General features: G+C 41.1%; 1 protein-coding gene across 2 annotated transcripts in view; it reads left to right on the top strand.

Moving 5' to 3' along the window:
• The window catches only part of NBAS (NBAS subunit of NRZ tethering complex), a 209,243-nt gene that overhangs the window by 82,863 nt on the left and 103,846 nt on the right, over positions 1-22,534 (top strand). For both annotated transcript variants that reach the window (XM_036335298.1, XM_036335299.1), the window contains exons 24-29: positions 3,866-4,051; positions 5,284-5,457; positions 10,051-10,184; positions 14,763-14,825; positions 16,644-16,766; positions 21,901-22,003. In XM_036335298.1, the coding sequence (XP_036191191.1) occupies positions 3,866-4,051; positions 5,284-5,457; positions 10,051-10,184; positions 14,763-14,825; positions 16,644-16,766; positions 21,901-22,003 (783 nt within the window). The remainder of the gene's footprint in view (positions 1-3,865; positions 4,052-5,283; positions 5,458-10,050; positions 10,185-14,762; positions 14,826-16,643; positions 16,767-21,900; positions 22,004-22,534) is intronic.

Consider the following 22,534-nt stretch of genomic DNA (forward strand, 5'->3'; position numbering starts at 1 on the left):
AGTAATGCAAAGAGAAAAAGGGCCACACTGAAAAGTGGAATAAATTGTCATTTTTACACTTATCTATATTCTTATTTATTTATTTTATTAGTACTTTATTTAATTTTTAAAAAATATATTTTATTGACTTTTTACAGAGAGGGATAGAGAGTTAGAAACATCGATGAGAGAGAAACATCAATCAGCTGCCTCCTGCACACCTCCCACTGGGGATGTGCCCGCAACCAAGGTACCTGCCCTTGACCGGAATTGAACCTGGGACCTTTCAGTCCCCAGGCTGACACTCTATCCACTAAGCCAAACTGGTTAGTAGTACTTTATTTTTTTAAGAGAAGTTTTTAGGTTTATAGAAGAATTGAGTAGAAAGGACAGAGTTCCCTTTCTTACCCCCAACCAGTCATTAACATCTCGCGTTTGAGTGCTGCGTCTGTTACAGTTGAACCAAGATGTCCTTTAGCAGGTGAAGGGGCAGTGAACATCAGTGCAGCCACACAGCGGATATTCCTCAGCACTGAAAAGAAAGGAGCTACTGAGTCAAGAGCAGGCACGGAGCAGCCTTAAGTGCATGGAGTGATTTATTTAGCTGCCCTCGAGTCTCTCATCTCTTTCATTTATTTAAAAACATTTCTAATGGAGGTGTTGTTCTTCAGCTTTATTTCATGGGTTGGCGTTTCATGTGGCTTATGCTACAATCAGAGTGATATCTAGCATAGTTTATCTTTTTCATTTTAAAAATTTAATTGATATGGGACTTCTTTTTCCTCAGTGCCTGCAAATACCTTTAGCAAAATATTTTTGTTGGCTTAGAATAATGTATCTCGTGGTAAAATTTGTCCAGGGAGGGCTTGGGGTTTGTGCTATAATTCTTTGAGTGGCATGAGCACCTACTTTCCTATGAGGTGTCAGTTATTTGATTCTAAAACACTTTGACTTCAGTAAGTATTGGGAAAGCAACAGTTTCAAGGTTGATATGAAAAAGATGAGTCCGGATCACAAAATTGGTGAGTGTATTACATCGCTAATGTGCGTATGAGTTAAGTTTTATGCATCAAGTTTTCTTGTTTTCTGAAAGCGCACCTGAGATAGTGTTTTTAATTGGTAAACAGGTAGATGGGTCCTTTCAGACACGACTTGAGTTTTCATTGTTAGACATTGGGTGAAAATGTGATCTGTCAAAGCATTACTGGGTGACTCCCGTTGTGCCTCAAACCTCCCTACTCTGGTTCCCTCTCATGTTTATTCCACTCTTTCCAACTGAACATGCATTTCTTCTTTCTTTCGCTTTATCTTCACCTGTCAATCCTGGGTCTCTGAGGGCTGTGGGTGAATCTGTAACATGCTACTCCCTCTCCCCCTACTTCTCTCCTCACCCCCACCACCTCCTGCATCCTTCTCCGCAGTGAATCGCTTGGTGTATCATTGGGCAACTGGAGAGCCTCTTCCATTATTCCTACTCTTTCCAGCCTTTCCCTGAAGGCGTGGTCTCTTCCTGCCTTCCAGCTGTTTGCTTTCCCTGTGCTCTGGACCCCACTCCCACCTGCTCAGCCATCTGGTCTCTCTTCTGTATCTTCACCCGTCCTCACCTGTGTCTGTTGCCCTGCTCCCCCCGCCCCCCCACCTTTGACATAAAGTTCAACTCGGTGCTATTTTATGTGTGCAGAACCATCGATCCCCATTCCTAGCTCAGCTTAGCTGACTCCTTTCTGTCACAGCCCAGCTAGTCGCTGCTCTCTGGAGTCACTTGCTCAGTGTCTGGCGACTCTTCATTTCCTGGAGTCTGGCTGCTCCCACCCCTCGACTGAAGCCGCATCATCCCAGCTCCCGTGGGCCTCTCAGTGCCTGGGCTCCTGCCTTTGCTGTCTAACAGACTGGCCTTTCCCTTCCTGCTTCCTCCCTCCTGCAGTCTCTCCTACCTAGGCTCCTGGGATCCCCTGTCCCTTCTTGTCTTGTCTTTATCTTAGCCATTCCTTGCTGGAAGCCGGTCCATCCTTGCTGCTTGACACAGTCGCTGCAGGAAAGAAACATCTGCACAGCATATGTTTCAAGGGACCTGGCGTATATAGCATACTGTTCTTAATATGTTTGCTCCCCTTAGCGCTGTGTGTTTTAACCAAGGTCACCTCTCCGAGAAAGGTTGTTTCCCCAGGTAGGAATTTTCCCCTGAAGTCAGGGAGGGGATGAAACTCCTTAACTAAGTGCCAGGCGGGCAGTTAATCACTACAAACAATCATGCTTAAGCTACATAATCTTTACTCCCTGGAATGGAGATAAGAAACGCCCTAACCTTTGTAATAGAAATTGACAGGATTAAAATCAACTGGGATAAATACGGATGTAACAAGACAATAAACAGCAGAACCTCTCTGGAGATCCAGACCAGAACTTGGCTGGAGATCCTGGCTGGAGATCCTGGCTAGTCTGCTGATCAACTGAACACTGTCTCCGTGTCCTTCCTTCTTCGCCGACTCCATCCACACCTTTGGGGACCCCTGGACCTGCTGTGGTTGGACTCCGGCAATTCCTGTTAGTCTCCTCCATGTGGCTCCTGTTCTTTGGTTTGTCCCTTAAAGATTGCTGTCCTTCGGGTGCTGCGCTTGCCAATAGTAGCGAGTCTTCTAGTGCTCGTAGCTGCCGTTCTCCCAGCGTCAGGCCTGTTCACCCCCAGTTCATTGTTCCATACGTACTTCCTTAGGATCTCTCCGAAGTGTAAGTTTATGACACGCCGCAGTCGAAAGTCCGTTGGTAGAATTGCATTCCAGGAAACTGCAAATTCCTTAGCTCTGCAAACAGTGTCCTTTGTCACCTGGCCCCTCCCTGTCTCCAGCCACGTTTCTCCTGCTTCACCTCACACCCCTTTCCAGTTGTAGGGGACTAAGTGTGCTTTTGAACAGATTGCGCATCTTTGCCTTCCGCTGCTCTCTTGCCCTTCTCCCTCCTTCACCTGGTAACCCCACTGATTCTCTAAAGCTCTGGGAGACTTGGCCACACTCTCAGGGGGCGCTCCGGGCCCTCTTTTTTGAGATCATACTCACCCACATACCTCCCTCCCTCCACTTCAGGCATTGTTTTACTGATTGTGTTCCCTGTGAGATGGAGAGATCTTGGAAGGAGAGACCTCTCTCATTCAGCTTTATATTCCTAACTCACACAGTGGTGCTTAGCTCATAGTAGGTCCTCACTAAATACCTGTTAGTCTGGGAGTGGGAGTAAGTAAGGAGTAGTAAGAGGCACTATAGGTGTAGGCCACCTTAGAAATTTGCCATCAATCAAAATCTGTCATTTTGTAAATCTTGTCAAATGATAGAGTCAAATTGCTGTCTACTGAGCATCTGTAGGAAAATCATTCTTCATTTTGTCTAGGAGGAGTCTGCATATGTGAATTAAGGCAGAGAAAATATAGATTGAATGGAAGTGCCATATGGAAGGCACTGGGAAAGGCTGGGTACTGGAGAGGAATATGAAAGCAAAACAGTATTTTTAGAGCAGAATGTTACAGTGAAAATAAGATTAATTTGGTATTATCACTAACTACCTGTGATTTCCCCCTGCCTGTTAATGTTGTCAGTTAAACAGATATTTGTAAAACTACCCTGTAAACTATAATGGTCTATGGATTTAAGATGGTTGTCTTTCTCTTACCATCTTTATCTGCAGAATGTCTTGCTGACTGTATGATTCTTTTGAAACTGTATGATTGTGATATATTTGATAAGTAACTCTAAAGTTTTGTACTAAAAATGTATAATATTGTTGATGTGATTTTGTGTAAATTGGTTACAAGAATTAGCTTCTATGCAGAAGGCTTTTGCTTGAGGATGTATGGCAAAGCCTCTCGCTCAGGCTTACTGCTGCCTTTCCGTTTTAGGTTGACTGTGCATTGTCCCTTGTTCGGCTGGGGATGGAGCGGAACATCCCTGGCCTGCTGGCCCTGTGTGATGATTTGGTTACTCTGGAAGTGCTCGTCTACGAAGCTGGCTGTGACTTAACCCTGACCTTGAAGGAGCTCCAGCAGATGGAAGACATTGAAAAGCTACGGTTACTGATGAATAGTGTAGGTGTAATTTTAACTCCTGTTTTAAGTATTCCTTGTATACTTTAATGTGTGTCTCAGAGCCAAAGCGGAAATGTCCTCCAAACCCGAGAACTTAGTAAATTAAGGAAGGGTTCTTGACTTTCTAAAACTGTTTTCAGTTTGATGGGTAAGTTACTGAAGGCCTCCAACACTCTTCTGGTTGTTTTGTATCCTGCCGCCCTTTATTCATACGCATCCATATGTAACCACCCCGCCTCACCCCATTCCAGCAAGGCATATTTCTAAACTAGCTCTCATTCTAGTATTCATGATTCTAATCCTCCACCGTGTTAAAAGACACAGCTACGTATTTATTTTAAGATCTGAAAAAAAGATTACTGGAGGACAGAGGGCTGGGTGTGTGTGTGAAGGAAACATCTTGACTTCAGGGTTAGTATGTTTAGGAGAATTTGCCTGTTTTCTTAGATTTTTGGGGGGTCATCCTGGGGAGAAAATACATTCCTAAAGTTAGGAATTGGTTTCTGCTAAGCCCACCGCGTAGAGGGATACCTGTGACTCAAGAATGATGGGGCTGAGGAGGCATTCACTGCTTTTCCTGTCTCTGCTCTTGGGTGGCTGGTGTGAATGGGCCAGGCCTTCATGGTCACAGCCACCCGATAGCTTCCCTTTCTCCCTGACTCTTCTTTTCTCTCCTGTGCTTTCTCTCCATCTTCCTTTCTCTCTCTCATCCCTCTCTCTCGTCATCTTTCTCCCTCTTACCAATCCCCCTTCTGCCTTTCCCTCTACCCCTACCTTCCCTTTTTCTAATTATTAATTTCTTTTCTGGGTCTGAACACCTGTCTCTGGCTCTCGCTTCTTTATTACACACTTCTGTTGGTCTGTGGTGTCTCTCTGACAATATACCTGCCCCCCACACATACACACACTTGTCGGGTAGAACGTGTCTTCGCTCTGGGAACCTCCTGACTCAGCGCTGGCCTGTGCGGGGCGGGGGAGTGCGTAGGGACCCAGAGGGTGCTGGTGCCGAGGGGACAGGCTGCAGGCTGGAGCCGCTCTTAGCTCCCCGACCCCAAGAAGAGGTGGTTCTTCTACCTCCCAGGCTGCGGGGCGAACCGGAGTGTCTGTTTTAGGGCGCGCTGGGCTTCCTCTGTTGACTCAGTACGATCATTGGGGACTTCTGGAGCGTTAGTCTGGAATAAGCAGGTGTTTAATGTAATTCAGTGCGGGCTTATTTTTCATTGCATCTTCAGTGTTCCGAGGACAAGTACGTGACAGGTGCCTACCAGTGGATGGTCCCGTTCCTCCACCGCTGTGAGAAGCAGGCCCCGGGCGCGGCGCAGGAGCTGCTGAAGGAGTACTTGGTAACGTCAGCCAAAGGGGACCTGAGACTTCCCCTGAAGATATTTCAGCATTCCAAGCCAGACGTAAGTAGAAACTCTAACGTCGGAGAAATCTCTGCACTGCTTCCTCTGTAGAGTTAGGTTTTGTTTTTTAAATTTTAATAATAGGCTTTGCAAGTAATTTCCCTTTCAACAGAAAAGGAAATGGTTGTCATTTAATTCTTTAAACATGTTTCAGTAGTTCGGTCCAGAATTGTTTTGGAATTCCATAAAATTATGTTTATTTTACTGGTTTACTCCCATGTTGACTGACAGTTATGTTTTGGAACTGGCAACACCAAAAAGACTAACAGGCGATAGGCATTGAACTCTATCGGCAGGTGCGCTGACAGTGTAACTCATTTAACCCTCACAGCGAGCCTGTGAGGTAGCTGCTTGCATTATGTTATATCGCGGGAAACGAGAACCGCGGGCTAGAGAGGCTGTGCAATTGCCCGGCCCTTAGTGAGGAGTGGGACCTGGCTTCAGACATTCTAATCTCACAGTCCTGTTCTTAGCCACGTGCTTCCTGCCCTTGAGGGCCTTCAAGTATTTAGGGAAATCTTTGGGGTCTCATAAGGAGATCTTGTCATTATTCTTAATAACTGTTTGCTTAGGATTGCTGATGGATAGCTCTGTATGTCCACTGGGCTCAAGCAGTTGTTGAGGTTTTGGGGGTAAGCCATTTGGTTAAGGGCAGCATATTCCTCCAAAGCAAACCATCTCTTAATTTAGCCAGAGGTGAGATGTGCTGGTTCAGAAGGCAGGGCTCCCTTTCCTGGGAGGGACTCAGGCGGTGGCCCTGTCACGTGGGGCACAGATTTTGTAGTGAGATTCAAGCATTAGATAGGGATTCAAGCAGAAGTCATTCAGGCCCCTCCCACCCTACGTTCTAATGGGGGCACTTCCTTGCGCTAGCCTTTGTTACAACCTGAAGTCCTCCAGGGCATGTGGTCATAACCATACAGTTAAGATGAAAAGGAAAGCATTGCTTATTAATTAGCATGTTCTTTGGTTTCTGGAAGCTCGTCTGTCATTGGCTGTTTGAAAGTTCCCATCTCCTCATATGCAGCTATGACTTAGTATTCGGATTTTAAATCTGGGGAGCTTCCCTGGGAGCCGGGTGAGCTGCTGACGCCCGAGAGATACTGTGAGAGCAGGATGGATCGGGTATGAATGTTTTATGAGGAAGAAAGAATGACTTTAAATTCTTGTCAGTAATCTTGCGTGTGATACTTCTTCCTCACAGAATCTTATAAATCCTTTGTGTATAGTCAGTTTTTTGTTGTTTTACTTGGCAATTTAGCATGTGCCTTTTGAATAAAACATAGAGCCCTTTGAAATATGTAAGCAGCGCAGGAGAGAACAATGGTGTTGCTGGGCTTTTCTCTCCGGCTCCAGCTTCTCTTGCTCCAGTGTTATCTTTCTACCACACACATTGGACCACGTGACCATCTACAGAGAGCCTCCAGGGGCTGCCATTGCCTGCAGGGTAAACACTCATCTCTCTCAGGTGGCCTGGAAGGTTCTTTGCGGTCTGCTCTTGTCTGCCTCCTCAGCCTCACTTCCCTCCATGGGTGCACTAGGCCATGGCTCCGAACGTCTCCCGTCGTCACCCTGCCGTGTTCTGTCAGGCCTCTGAGTTCTCATGGGCCCTTCCTTCTGCTTGGTGTAGTCAGCCCCCTTTCCTGCACTTACACAGCACTGCCTCCCCCCCGGGCCCTGATCTCCCAGATCCCCTTTCCGGTGAACCCTCTGGGCCTTACCCGGAGGGCTTGTTCCTGCCTCTGTAATAGCTTGTCTCATGCTGTCGTGCAATGATGTGTTCACACCCTTGTCTCTCTCCCCCTTTGTTTCCTGTGTACGTTCTCTATGTCTTACGTGTTTATTACAAGGGGCTAACATGTTGCCTTGTAGAGAGCAAACGCTTGGTAAATGTTGGCAGGGCAGATGGATGAATGAATGATGCGTGCATGAAATCGGGTCTTATTTTTCTGCTAGAGTGATTTGATTACATTGCTTTTATTATACTGGATTGTTTACAAAAAGAGCGTATCTGGAATCTGCCATGAGTCATGCAGAGTAGATTTAGTAATGTGGCAGGAACAACGATTTTTTGTATTCGACAGTTTAGGCTAAGTTATGCTGAATTAACAAATGAGCTCAAAATCTTAGTAGCTTATAACAGCAAGTATTCATTTCTCTCAGGTGTCATGTAGGCTGTTGATGGGCGTCTGCTGTGTCCCAGGTCTTATTTGTTCTGGGACATCGGTTGAAAGAACAGCCCCCTTCTCTAGCTTGTGGCACAAGAAAAAGGGCAAAGTAAACCACACAGTGGCTCTTCAAGTTTTAGCTCAGAGTGGTTCCGGTTACTCCTCTCACACGTCACAGGCCAGAGGCGGCACATGGCTGAGCCTGCTGTTAATGGAACAGGGAAGAATAATCCTCTCTTAGGGAGTCGGGAGTGTGTAATTGGCAACTAGAATACAAGCACATTTGTCATCTTTACATTCTCACATGCCTCAAACTTTTCTTCTCTTTTACAGCATCCTAAATCACTCCTCTCTGGTTTCTCTTCGCTTGATCTGCCTTTGGAAAGTGAACCTGCCTAGAGAAGATTTAGGAATAAAATATTCTTTGTGCTCATGCTGCCCTGTGTCTTCTATACTAGTATACTTTGAATGCCCTAGTGCATCAGGCTATGTGCATTTTTAAAATTTTAATTTTCTAATTTATTATATACCATCCCAGGTATATAATAGATTAGAATTTGGGGAGTAGGGGTTCTGTAATATGTGTTTGGCAATTTATCCAGTGATTCTGAAGGAATGCTAGGGTTAGGACAGTGATGGCGAACCTGTGACATGCTTGTCAGAGGTGACATGGGAATTCATTTTTTTGGTTGATTTTTCTTTGTTAAATGGCATTTAAATATATAAAATAAATATCAAAAATATAAATCTTTGTTTTACTATGGTTGCAAATATCAAAAAATTTCTATATGTGACACAGCACCAGAGTTAAGTTAGGGTTTTTCAAAATGCTGACATGCCGAGCTCAAAAGGTTCACCATCACTGGGTTAGGAACAGCTGTTTTAATTGGGAATTCACTGTATATGATAGTTTCGTAGGTGCAAGATTTTAGTTCTTTCTGATTAAATAATTCAATGGGAAATTTTAGTTTTAAAATTACTTCTAACTTAATGCTTATCTATATATATAAAAGGCTAATATGCAAAGTGTCCCCTCGGGAGTTTGACTGGGAGACTGGGAGTTCGATCACTTGCTGTGATCACCAAGAGGCGGCGCAGAGCGAAGGAAGGCTCTGGCTGGCAGCCAGCAGCTGGCAGCTGGGGAAGGAAGGCCCCAAGGACCCTACCTGTGCATGAATTTCGTGCACCAGGCCTCTAGTTGTAGAATATTTAGAAAACCTAGAAAAACATAAAGATGGAAATATATTTTTTGGCAATATTATTGACGAGATAATCTGAAATTAGAAAAAGTTAGCTATTTTAATTAACTTTTAATAATACTTTCATTATTGCTGCCTGTCCCTATTTTACCAGTTTGTCACTTTGAAACCTTGGACAACTTTTTGATGCCACATTAATGTTATATTTTTTTTCTTAACACCTTGAAGAAAGGTATATAAAGGCTTTAACCCAACTACTTCAAAAAAATCTTTATTTCTCAGGTAACCTTGAGTGTTTCTTTTCTCCATCCATTGATGTGATTTTTCTATGGAGAAAATGCCTTTGTTCGACAGTTTCCCTCCATCACTTTCCTATCTGTTTAGTGTTTCTACTAGAAGGTTGAAAACTAGTAAATCTTATTATGGAAATGATCTTAAACTTATTTTATTATTGAAAAGGTCTCTAAGAAAACTGTTGGAAATTTCCATTTTTTTTAGTAGTGGCAATGATATAAACATTCTACACTTATTTTATTTAATCCACACAACAATGTTATACCTGTTAGGAAGTTGTTGTTAATATCCCAGGTTTATAGATGAGAAAAACAAAGCACAAATCTGTTATTTTTATGCCCCAGAAATCTAAGATTGGAACCTATGGTTTGCAGTGGGAAGTGGTATATCCTATATAGGAAGTGACTCAGAGTAGCCATTTTCTGCATCAGATATATGGAGTATATTCTTGGATTTGAATAGTCCTGCATTACAATGTGACTTTGGGTACAATGTCAGTATTGTTTAGTTAAATGACTAATATATTATGCATCTTGAAAAATCGAACATATCTGAATATTACTTAAGGAATTTTATATATTTTTGTAGTTGAAACACATAAAATATGGCTTTAGGGTTATGTTTTTAATGAGTTGCCTTTTTAATTCACTGTGTCTCTTCTATCTTGAATGAATTGTAAATTGAATCTGCTTTTAGCAGATGCAAAGCTTATGGGTACAAATTATCTTTTCTAGCTGATTCTATAATTAAAATGTGATTTCATTTAGAATTATTAACGATCCCCAAAGTCTGTAAGCTAAAGAAATATCAAGATTTGTTTCTGCAGTTGATTAATTGAACTATATAATATTCTATTGACAGTGGCGCTGGGGTGTGGAAAACGTGCCTGTAAATCTATTGACATTTAGTACAGTGTGCTTTATTTTCCCCAGCTGCAGCAAAAAATTATTCCTGACCAGGACCAGCTGATGGCAGTAGCTCTGGACTGCATCTACAACTGTGAACGGACTGACCAGCTCTTCCTTTGCTATGACATATTAGAATGTCTGCCACAGAGGGGATATGGGTGAGAAGACATACTTCCAATCTTGCAGTGTCTCTATATTCAGTGTCTCTGTATTCTCACGGTTAAAATGAAAATGTTGCTTCCTTGAATGTTCATTGCCGAGAATTTGAGGAATATAAAAAAATATAAAGAAGAAAAAGAAATGATCTGCAAATCAGTTGCTTACAGATAAACTTTTGTTTTTCTAGCAGTATATGGGAAGTCACTATAATTTCCTCAACCTTGATAATTAATAATCCATTAAAACAGAAACAAAAACACCACTACCACCACAACAAGAAATACTTTTTAAAAAGTGTATAGACAATGATATGTCTTTGTTTTAAGTTGTGTTTCCAATTAATCATTTTCTTTATTTGTATTTCTTCTATGAATTGTTTGTTCTTGACTCTTGCCTATAGAAATCCCTTTAAGCAGAATGCATTAATATATATAATTCACTTTATTTTTTTCCTTTCAGTCTTACTGAGATATAACTAACATACAGCACCATATAACTATAAGGTGTACAGCATAATGACTTGACCTGCATATATTGTAAAATGATCACCATAAATAAGTTAACATTCATCACATCATATAGATACAAAAGAAGAAAAAAACCCAAATGTTTTTGTGATGAGATCTTTTAGGATTTACTCTCTGAGAAATTTAAACATACAGCAGTATTGACTATAATTGTCATGCACATTACATCCCTAGGAGTACTTATTTGTCTTATAACTGGAAATTTGTATTTTTTGACCACCTTCATATAATTACCCCACTTTCCATTCCCTGCCTATGGTAACCACAAATCTGATTTTTTTTCTGTGAGTTTAGTGTTGTTGTTTTTTAATTCTATGTATAAGTGAGGTCATACAGTATATTTGTTTGGCTTATTTCATGCAGCATAATATCCTCAAGGCCCATCCATGCTGTAAGTGGCACGATTTTCTTTATTTTTTCTTTTTCTTTGGTTTTTTTTTTTTTTTTAATATATTTCATTGATTTTTTACAGAGAGGAAGGGAGAGAGATAGAGAGTTAGAAACATCGATGAGAGAGAAACATCGATCAGCTGCCTCCTGCACATCCCCCACTGGGGAAGCGCCTGCAACCCAGGCACATGCCCTTGACCGGAACCGAACCCGGGACTCTTCAGTCCGCAGGCCGACGCTCTATCCACTGAGCCAAACCGGCTTTGGCACGATTTTCTTTATTTTTTTATGGATGAATAATATTCTTTTGTGATATATATCTCAGACGCACACACACACATTATAGATATGGGAAGTCACTATGTATGTGTCACACACACACACATATCAAATTTGCTTTATCGTTCATCTGTTGATAGATACTTAGGTTGTTTCTATGTCTCAGCTATTGTAAATAATGCTGCAGTGAACATGGGGGTGCAGATATCTCTCTGACACAGTGATCTCATTTCCTTCATCTATATACTCAGGAGTGGAATTGCTGGATCACATGATAGTTCAGTTTTTAATTTCTTGAGGAATGAATTTACATAATTTTTAACTGGGCTTATATTTAAGTGGGAATTTATACAACATTCCTTTGTTTCATTTAGTTGTATGCAATCATATTTATATTTTCTTTTTGGAAGTCAGACAACATTCATTCTTTTAATCACTCCTTCAAATCTAGTAAATGTTATAAATTTAACGTCTGGAGAAGTTAATACCAACATATGGAAGGGCATGGAATGCAGTCAGTGGACCTGTTTATAACCCTTTGTGACTTTAACCAAGCCACTTAACTTCTTGGTCCTCAGTTTCCGCATTTAAAAAATCAGATATTGATTCATGGAGGCCTCCTCATGCTCTGATTATTCTCTTTGCCCTTTTTTCCCCCTTCTCTCTCTTCTTTTCTCCCTGCCTTTTATCGTGTGTGTGTGCGCGTGTGTGTGTGTGTGTAAAATGAATGGTAGAAATCACCAGTTTTGCAACCCACTGTGAAATACTTGTTTCATGCCTGAATTCAGGCGAAAGGCTTTCTAAAAAATAAATTTTGTGTGTGTGTAATTTCACTGAGGAATTTACCTTTATAAACCTTTCATCAAGCTCTGAAATGTAGCTTCACTGGGAGTCAGACCCCTGGCAGCCTTTGCCTCCTGGAGAGAAACAGCAGGAAGTAAAATTGTTTCCTCAATCTCATCAGTCCTTTAAACTGCACTCTGGCTTACAGTACATGCAGGGGAAGAGGAACAAGGTGAGCAGAGTGTGAGCTATGCCACAGTCACAGGCCTTTTCACGTTGAGAAGTCAGTGTCCTGGAGAAGAACAGTGGTGAGCTGGGGTGCTACAGTTCTAAAGCCAGGGAGTCCAAAGGGACATAACCCCCTTCAAAGTTTTCACTGGAATCATGTGTGAAGCAGGAAAAGTCAGGAGATTGGAAGACATGTGACAGATGAGCAGCCGTGGCTGCCTCACCTTTCCCAGCCTTGAGATCCTGTCTTCTGAAAGCAAGCACTCACTATAGATGCTGTTCTTCTTGACTTGGCCTCTGCCAGCTTGAGGCCTCCTTTGTTGCCCCTGACTCAACTGGGTAAAAGTTGACTTCCTGACACGTATATCTTCAAAAACTAAATGTATTTGACTTTTTTCAGTAAGATCAAATAAGCATAAGCTTATCTATTAATTTTTAAACAGTAATTTGTCTACCATGAGGAGATAGTCATAGTGCCAATAGGATGAGGATATTATTATTTGTTTAAATATATTTTTATTGATTTCAGAGAGGAAGGGAGAGGGAGAGAGAGACAGAAGCTTCAGTGATGAGAGAGAATCATTGCTTGGCTGTCTCCTGCAGGCCAATAGGATGATGATATTAAAATAACTTTTTAAATTGTAGACATGGCAATTCAGGAGTTAGTATATTTGTTTCAAAGAGTATATAGGCTAAAAAATGCCTCTTCTCTGTATGAGGCTGAAAGCTATTTGAGCTTCAGTTGAATGATTTCTGATCTAACAGATTTTTTTATTCTTTTGTAAACACACAAAAAACACTTGATGCTCTTTTGTTACATTTCTTCCTTAACGGTTGTATGTCCCAATTATAATGTTTAAAATAGCTTGTAATTGTACATTAGCTCACTATGAAAATATAGGGCTTCGGAATATTTTCCGTGATTCTCTTTGCTCTTTGTGCCCAGTTTGCCAATTTATATTCTCCCAGTGATTGGTTGTTTTTTCTTGGTGGTTCAGTGGTTGTTACCAAATAGTAAACTATATATATATATATATTTTTTTTTTTTGCCATTTAGAGAATGAACAATCACTTACTAAATTTAATTAAACTTTTGTGCATCTTACCTAGGCAGCATACTTCATCTGGCTGAAAGAAACCTTTTGTCATTGTGTTTGTGAATGTCAGTTCACAAAGGAAGAACTATATTCTTGCCAATCAGTGACAAATGTTTATTACCAAGCTATTAACTGATAATTTAAAAAATATTATTCCTGGATGTTAACGGAAGTTAGATCTGACAAATGATCTTTTTTTTTTTTTTTTGGAAAGACTTTAAATGTAATATACCTTAATTTATCACTCTAGTCCAAGTCTTAAAATTTGGTTCAAAAAGATAGTATAATCTTTGTAAATTGCACTAAATAACTGCCAAGTAGATTTAGAATCAGGACAGATTGATCGTTTCCTAAATAATGAGACTTTTGTGTTCAAGTTAGGTCATTTTTAATTGTCCAAGTCCAGACAAAGAACTTTACTTGGTCTCTTTGTTAAGAAAACCCTCCAATCTTGCGGGAATCCAGTTGGGTCAGTGTGGCAGCTCTGTTGCCAGCGTTCCCTCCGTGGTTGGGACACAGCTGTAGAGGATGGAAGAGGACTTTGATAGCAGCTGCCAAATTGCTGCCTTCACTTGTATGTGCTAGAGCCATGCGAAGGCTGCCCGACCGGCACATTTGCACTAGTGTGTGACTTTTTCATGATGATGTTTCTCTCAGTCCCCTGTCCACGTGCTTCCCCACAAAGGGTTTGCTTTTACTGATGGCCCTGCTTCCCCCTGGTTCCTTCATATTGAAGTGGTTGGAGAGGGAGTGATGATATGAAGAAGAACCAAGAACTTAGGATCCTGATGGAAGCTTCCCAGGGTATCACAGGTGGTGTAGACAGGCCGGGAGGAAGCCATCATGCGGGGCCACTTTCTTATCTGTTTTATTGGTTCAAAAACAGAAATAAATGACAGTTTCCTCCTTACCTTCTTAAAAGAAAAAAGACAATTGGTTTATAATTCTTTTTTTTTGCTTGTGTCTTTTGGTAGAACTGAATTTAGAGTTCTTTAGAAAATAGTTGCCCAAGTCTTGCTAATGTAAAATAGAGAATTTTGTTTTACTCTGTTATGTTTTATCTTAGTCTCTTGAGGCATGAAAGATGCTGAACAAGTTCAGGAGATAGGCCTGGAATTTCACCTGGACTGTGGAAAATTGTGACGTATTAAGTTCAGGAAACAGCGTGTCTTTTTTTTTTTTTTTTTTTTTTTTTCCCAGTCAAGTGAGTTTTGAACTTTATTTAAAGAACTACTCCTGGAATTTAATTGTAATTTATTTCTTAATCCTTTAGCCCTAAGACAGAGGCAACCACCGCTCTTCATGACATGGTAGACCAGCTGGAGCAGATTCTCAGGTGAGAAGAGTGACAGTCTGTGGCTCTGTGCTGGTTAAGAACTGTCACTCTAAATATGCTTAGCAGCCATTTCCAGTTGGACCGATGCACGTGTGACTCTTGTGAGTGAGTTGTCTTCAAACAAATATAGCACTAGCTTGTTTTACAAATGGCTAGAGTAGTAAGATCATGGGCTTCGAAGACTGGTAGACCTGTGTTCAAATCTAGGTGTGGCCATTTACCAGTGGTGTGATCTTTCAGCCTAGGGTTTTGTATCTCTGATGTTGAACTCATGAGGTTATGGAATTAACATTAGAGTAAGCATTTAAAGTACTTTGCACACTGTAGGTAAACAACAAAAAAAATTAGTTCCTGTACTAATTACTGCATTTATCAGCAAACAGTGTTCATTATACTCCTAACTTCGCTTTTTGGGACAATACATTTGATTGAATATCCAGATATAGCAAACTGCACTAGTGCCTTTAAGTAACTGTAGTAATATTCTTTTACTGTCAAATGAAAAATCAAATTGTCTCTTTTGGAGACTGAAATTTCCCAATTTTCATTTAGGAAGTCTAATATTTATTAGTATTTATTTTTATATAAGTATGTAATTATGGTTGTGTATAATTTTTAACTATTTGTATTAAAAATAAAATTTTAGGAATGATAAACTTTGTTCTTCCTATATGTAATTATAGAAATTATAGGAAATAAATAATAACATTGATTTATTGTGGTAATATGTATAGAAAAGTATAATAATTTGGAATCTGTGAATTAGAAATTATTTTCATTCAAATTAAAGGACTTTAGTATAAAGATATTTTGAAGTTCACTGGGTTAAGTCAGTATAGATTTATTCCTTACGAATCTTCATGGTTGCCTTTGTCCCCTGTGAAACTGAACTGCCTCAAAGATCTACAGTGAAATAAACAATTTATTTCACCCTCTGTCACTGGTTGTAGCTGTGGGAGGTCCTCATAGTCGCTTATACTCTCAGTCCCTCCAGGGAACAGTACCATCTTGTAGGTTCTGGATGATACCGGCCTTCCACTGTTGACCTTAATTGCTGACCTTTTAAAATAAGAACTTTTTAGTTCTGTTCCACCTTATAGTCATTAATAGGTGATAAATGTTTTGACGTGACAGGTGACATGACCCATGAAACCTGTCTTTGTGAAGAGTGATTAAATGCTAACCAGTCTCTCCGTAAGCCCAGAAGTATTTAATGCATAAATGTGAGGTCTGGCAAGGTATTCCCGGTGTATGTCCTGCTGATAGTCATGGAATGGAATATCTCAAGAAGGTTCATATGAGACCAAGAAAGTCTCTGATATATTTTGTATGTTTATAGAATGGATTCTGGAGGGAGATTGAGTCTTATGATATTTCTGTGGCTTTCCAACTATGAAATTCTTTGCTTATTGCTTTTTTAGCAGCCTTGCCTGTAACAAAATACTCAATAGGATTGTTAAGAGTTAAAGCTGGGTATTGAAATGATAAATTTGGCTTATTTTACTGACTTGATGCTTTTAGAGTCAGGAAAAGTATATTAAAGGATTTGGAGAGAAAGATATGTTATGCTTTTTTGTGTGCTTGTTACTTCTTCCAAGCATATTATAGTAAAAATCAGTAGGGGAAAAATGATTTGATATATAATTACTGGTTTGTTTGTTTGTCTTTTTTCTGAGAATTAATGTAATATATAAAATTGGGTTGTTCTATGTGTGTGTGTGGTTTTTTTAATAGGAAATACCTAACTGCTACTTAAATATTTAAGATGCTTAGACTTTGTTTGGTAGCCAGACTTGAAAGGTCTTCTTTCACTTCCAGCGTGTCAGAGCTTCTGGAGAAACATGGCCTTGAGAAGCCAATTTCATTTGTTAAAAACACTCAGTCGAGCGCAGAAGAGGCGCGCAAGCTGATGGTTAGACTGACCAGGCACACCGGTCGGAAGTGAGTAATAAAATTGGTTGATGCTTGTATATGGTTAAAAATAAGGCTGCTTTTTTTTTCTTTTCTTCTTCATTGAGTTATACATGACCCACAATAAATTGGCGTATTTAAAGAGTAGAATTTAAGTTTTGATAGATGTATATGCCCATGAAACCATCATTACACTCAAGATAATAAGCATCTGGGTAAATCCTAACTGTCTTTCCTGCCCCTTTATACTTCCCTCCCTACTGCTTCTCTTCATCACACTCCATCCCCTCTCCAGGCTGCCACCCACCCACTGTTTGGTCCCTATATATTACTTTACATTTCCTAGGATTTTATGTAAAAGGAATCAACAGTAAGCACTTTGCGGGGGGGGGGGGGGGGGGCGTTGTCACTCAGCATAATTATTTTGTGATTCATCTATGTTGTATCATGGATCAATAATTCATTCAATTTTACTTGCTGAATAGTATTCCATTGTATGGATTTATCACACTTTGTTTATTCACCTGTTGGCAGACATTTGGGTTGTTTTGAGCTTTGGCTCTTATAAATAAGCCATGATTTTCATGCACCAGTCTTTGTATAGACATGTTCTTTCTTCTGGATGAATCCATAAGAATGGAATGGTAGCATCATTTGGTAGGTGGATGGTTAACTTTAAAAAAAAAAACAACCTGCCAAACTGTCTCCCGCAGTAATTGTATCATTGTCTCTTCTAACCAGTCTCGTGGGAGGGTTCCAGTCGCTCCACATCCTCATTAGCACTTGTTATGGTTTGTCTTCTTAACTTTAGCTCTTCTAATAGGTGTATGGAGTGGTCTCTACTTTTGGTTTTAATAGCTTTCTCTAATGAGTAATGTGCTTATTTGCCATTTGGTCATTTTAAAAATTAGGTTGTTTGTTTCCTTATTAATTTTGAGAGTTCTTACATGTTCAGGATACAAGTCCTTTATTAAATATACTTTGCAAAGATTTTCTCTTGTCTGTGCCTTATCTTTTCATTCTTTTACCAGTGTCTTTTAACGAGCATACTTTTAAAATGTTGATGAAGTCCAGTTCATTCATTTTTTCTTTTTTGATTGTGCTTTGGACATCATATTGAGAGATTTTTCCCACAAAGATTTTCTATAGCTAGCAAAATTTTATAGCTTTGTAGATTTATACAGTGGGCCTCAAAATTAGATAATATTAGTTGCTTTGTTTATTTTGGGTTCTTTGTGTTTACATATGAATTTAGAATTAAGTTTGTCATTTTCTGCAAAAAACAATCTTTTGGATTTTTGATGGGGATTATGTTGAGTCTATAGATTCACTTGGAGAGCATTTCTGTCTTAAATTAGTATTAAGTCTTTCAGTCAGTGAACTCAGCATGTTTTTCATTTACGTACGTCTTTAATTTCTTTTAATGATCTTTGCTGTTTTCAGTGTATAAGTCTTGTACTTATTTTGTTAAGTGTATTCCTAAATATTTTATCATTTTTGGTGTTACTGTTTTTCATTTCATATTTGTATTGTTCATTCCTAATGTGTAGAAATGCAGTTGAATTTTGATATGTTGATCTTGTGTCTTCCAGTTTTGCTGGACTCATTTAGTAGCTCCAGTAGGTTTTTTTTTGGAGATTCTACAGAGTTTTCCACGTCACCCATGAACAGAGATGACTTTACGTCTTTCTCTCCAATGTGTGTGCTTTTTATTTATTTTCCTCTTTTTTTATTGGTGTTAGCATGCTATATTTTGTGATATACGGCATGGTTCACAGGTCTTCCCGTTAGCATGGTATGCCTTTCACTTTTAGTTATCTTGTGTTTTTGCGTTTGAAGTGCCCTTCTTGTTGGCAGCATATAAATTGGGCCTTTTATGCTGGGATTATAAGGGAATTAATACCCATTATACCTGCCCTCAAGCAGTACCAGCCATGAGATGGCAGAATAAACCTATACCTCCCAGGCGACTCCTGCAGTCAGAGCCTCAATTGACAGTGAAAATTGCTTATGTAATGCCGCCAGTGTTGGCTTGTCCAAGGACTCTCCTGCCTAGCACGTCCCTGCTTTCGTGTCTGCCTCTCTTTCTACCTCTCTCTTTCCACAGTGCACTGTAGTGATTGACATAGGTGTCATATATTCCCTCTGACCATACGCTTCTCCAGGGCAAGTGTCATAGTCACATACATCTAACATGGGACCTTGCATAGCAGTGGCCCTCTCTTAATAATTACTAAGTGAGCAATTTAGAAGGGTTTGGCATCTTACGTCTTAAGATTTTTTTTACAACTATAAACGAATGGTCACTATTTCTGATCATGCCAAGTTTGAAGCTACTCGTCAATAGGAAAGCTCTGTTGTTGCTGGTAGATTATCTACTGTCTTTCCGTTGAGTCCCTCAAGTACTTCTGACGTCCTGAAGGTGATTTCTGTCCTGGCGGTCTGCTTCCTGTGAATGTGTAGGATGGCCAAGCATGCAACACACTGAAGATTCTCAGAGGGAAGGGGGTGGGAGCGTGGGAAGAGATTAACCAGAGAACTTATATGCATGTATGCATGACCCATGGACACAGACAATAGTGCAGTGAAGGCCTGGGGAGGGGGTAGGAGTGAGGAGGGGATCAAGGGGGAAAAAGAGGGGGCATATGTAATACTTTCAACAATAAAGATAAGTTTAAAAAAAATAAAAAGAAAAGAAAAAACCAAAAAACAAACAAACAAAAAACCAAAGTAGTCAACTTGAAATGTATCATTTCACATATGCTACAGTAGCTGTGCCTTCTGTACCCACAGACTGCTCTCATTCACCTTATCCAGGTGGTGGATTTCTTTGTCACAGATCAAGTTTTACCACCTAGAGTGTAATACTCTTTCTCCCAGGAAAATGCACTTCTATTGCAAAGCTGTAACTAACACATAGTGTTTGTATGCAGAGATCTCTCTCTTAATTTGCAAACCCCTTCAAGTTCTACTCCTGGTGTTTATTTACTGAACATGTTTTAAGAAGGCCATTGTAAATAATGCCCTATAATCTATTTTAATTAGAACCTGTACTTATGGACAGCCATGTGGAGGAAACAATAATGCCATCTGTCCTAGCCTTGATGGCTTCCAGGAGAACAGCTGGGCCGTGAGAACTTGAATTCAGCTAGACGGTACCTAGTCTGATTTCATCCTCAGGTGCCAGGTGGACACTCGCTTCATCAAACCCTTTGCCACTTCTCCGCAGCCAAATCTGAGAGCGCCTCTAATTCCTGGAGGCCCACCTACAGCGTTCACATACCAGGGTCTCACTGTTGTGAACATTGCAGGGATTTTCCTGGAAGACTTGCCAATATATCAGTTTTGTGTATTTGTATGCTGGGGGGAAAGTTTCCTTTTATGCTTTATTGAATGTGGGAAGGAAGTAACTTTTTATTTTATGTAATAAATATTAAATGCTATAAGCAAAATAAAGCATATACTTATTAATAGTTTTAGGTGAAAAATTCCTGAAGACTAGAATTCTCATAGGAATGATCCCACATATACACTCCCCCCCTCATGCCAATGCTATTATAAACAAACCGTTTGTTTGCCCTGTTTTCAATGCATAAAAAAGAAAAGATGCGTGAAAAAGAAACATTCACTTGGCATTTGACAAACACAGTGCAACACAAAACAAAACCTGCCCTTTTCAAACAATGAGATTCATGATCATGTAGAATTTCAAGATTAGAAAGTAAAGATAAATGATGATTCCAGGCTCATATATATTCCACAAAGATGAATGATCGAAAGAGGCAAGAGGATTTCAAAGCAACTCTACTCCCACGAGACCATGCGAGTAGCCGTGCATGTGACTATAGAAAACCAAATGTTTTTGTAACTTTCAGATTCATTCATTCACATTCACATTTATTGAACATAATTTTATAGCAGAAAAATGGGGGGAGTGTCTTCACACATTTTTGTTTAAGTTAATCCTCCCAGTGTACAGAAAGAGAATCTGAAGCTCAGAGAAATTAAGAAACAAACATATTTAAATCCACACAAGTGATTGTTTTTATAGTACTTAGGGACATCTTGCTTCAATGCCTATGTTTCATCAAAGCTACTCTCATCCATTCCTGCCCCTCTCTGAGATGGGCTCTAAGTGAGGCAACTGAAATTCAGGGATATTAAATGACTTGCTCACGACCATGCAGCTGATAGGTGACTGTGGGTGAAATTGTTAACAAAGCCCTTTCCTCGTCTGCAGGGGAGTCTGAACCGTTAACTCTCTAGCTCTGTAACCCTGGCTACCAGCGTAAATGGTGTCTGATCACCCGGCTCGGGTGGGCCTCGCTGCTGGTCTAGCACGTTCCTCTGCCCGGGAGGGGTTGTAAATGAACTAGGACACCTGGGTGTGGTCACCGGCGTGTCCTGGAGGGGACCTGGAAACTCTGCCTATGGAATTGTTACAAAAGATACAGACTCTTGTGGGGCATGAGCTCTTCCCAAGCTAGAAAGGCTGGATCCTGCAACTACACTGTGAGGCTCCGTCTTCTTGCATCTGGGCTGGCACCTGGGAGGGAGGCAACCCCTGCAGAATCCTGTGACCACTTGCTCTGTGGACTGCAGCGAAGTCTCCCCCTGAGAGGAACAGGTGATGTCCTTGCTGGTGTGCTGTGGGTCCAGCGTCTGGACCGATGCCACGTGTGGCCGGTGGTGGCCTCTGGGTCCACATGTGTAGTGGAAGTTAAGCAGACCCCGGCTGAGGGCTGCAGAGTGAGGAAGGTGGGATTGGAGACCCCATCTCCCATGGCCCAGTGCTTTCTCTGCTAGATGCAGCCGCTTTCGCACTGGGCTTTGGTTGGCCCCAGGCCTTCCCAGGGGTTTCCCTGGGCTGTTGCCTGGTAGCACTCTCCCAGTTTCATGTCTAGGCGGCTGATGAGGAGCCGCCTGGCAGCATCTCTAGCACTGAGGCAGTGCTGCCCGGCTTTCCTGTCTTCAACCCAACATTATTCCTGCAGATTCAGACGAGATATGTTTCTGTTGATTATTTGGGAGCTTGTGGCATAGAGAATGGTGGCAGCAGTTTTCTGTGTGTATGTGTGTATGTGTTTTTGTTTTTTCCGCTCTTGGCCCGTTGGAGAGATTTCAGGACTTGTCATTATTATTTTTTTCTCCTCTGTTCCCCCAGGCAGCCCCCCGTCAGTGAGTCCCACTGGAGGACGCTGCTCCAGGACATGCTGGCCATGCAGCAGAGCGTTTACACGTGCCTGGAGTCGGATGCTTGCTACGAGGTAACCCATGGTGTGGCTTCTCTCCTTGGATGTAGAAATCTGGTTGATACAGATCGTTTATTGGACACACGGTGGGGAGCAGTGACTTCGCTGGAAGTGGTCCTGTGGAGTAATAGCTGGTGATGGAGTAGCGCTTCATAGTTTGGGTGCCCTTCTACCTCGCTTCCTCTCTCCCCTCTCTTTGTTCATTGCAACCCCATCTAGTTAGTGGGTCAGCAGTCCTCAGCTAGGAAACTCTGAGTCACACCTGACCCCTCTCCCTTCCCCAGTTCTGGTCACTGAAGCTTACGTACTGTGCCTTATTTACTGAGAAACCCATCCTGTCTTCATCTCTCCTGCAATAATCCTCCACCTCGTCTCTCTACTTCCACGTCTCACGTTCACAGGGACCCACACTCTTCTTCTAAAACAGATCTTTCCAGACAGACACCCTCCTTCCTAACCTTTGCTGCTCGTTCCCTGTCAGTTACCAGCAGTCACCCCCACTTCTCGGCCCGGCCTCGGAAGCCGCAGCGGACTCCCGCCTCCCTG

The sequence above is a fragment of the Myotis myotis genome, unplaced genomic scaffold, assembly GCF_014108235.1.
Source record: "Myotis myotis isolate mMyoMyo1 unplaced genomic scaffold, mMyoMyo1.p scaffold_m19_p_14, whole genome shotgun sequence".
NCBI lineage: Eukaryota > Metazoa > Chordata > Mammalia > Chiroptera > Vespertilionidae > Myotis > Myotis myotis.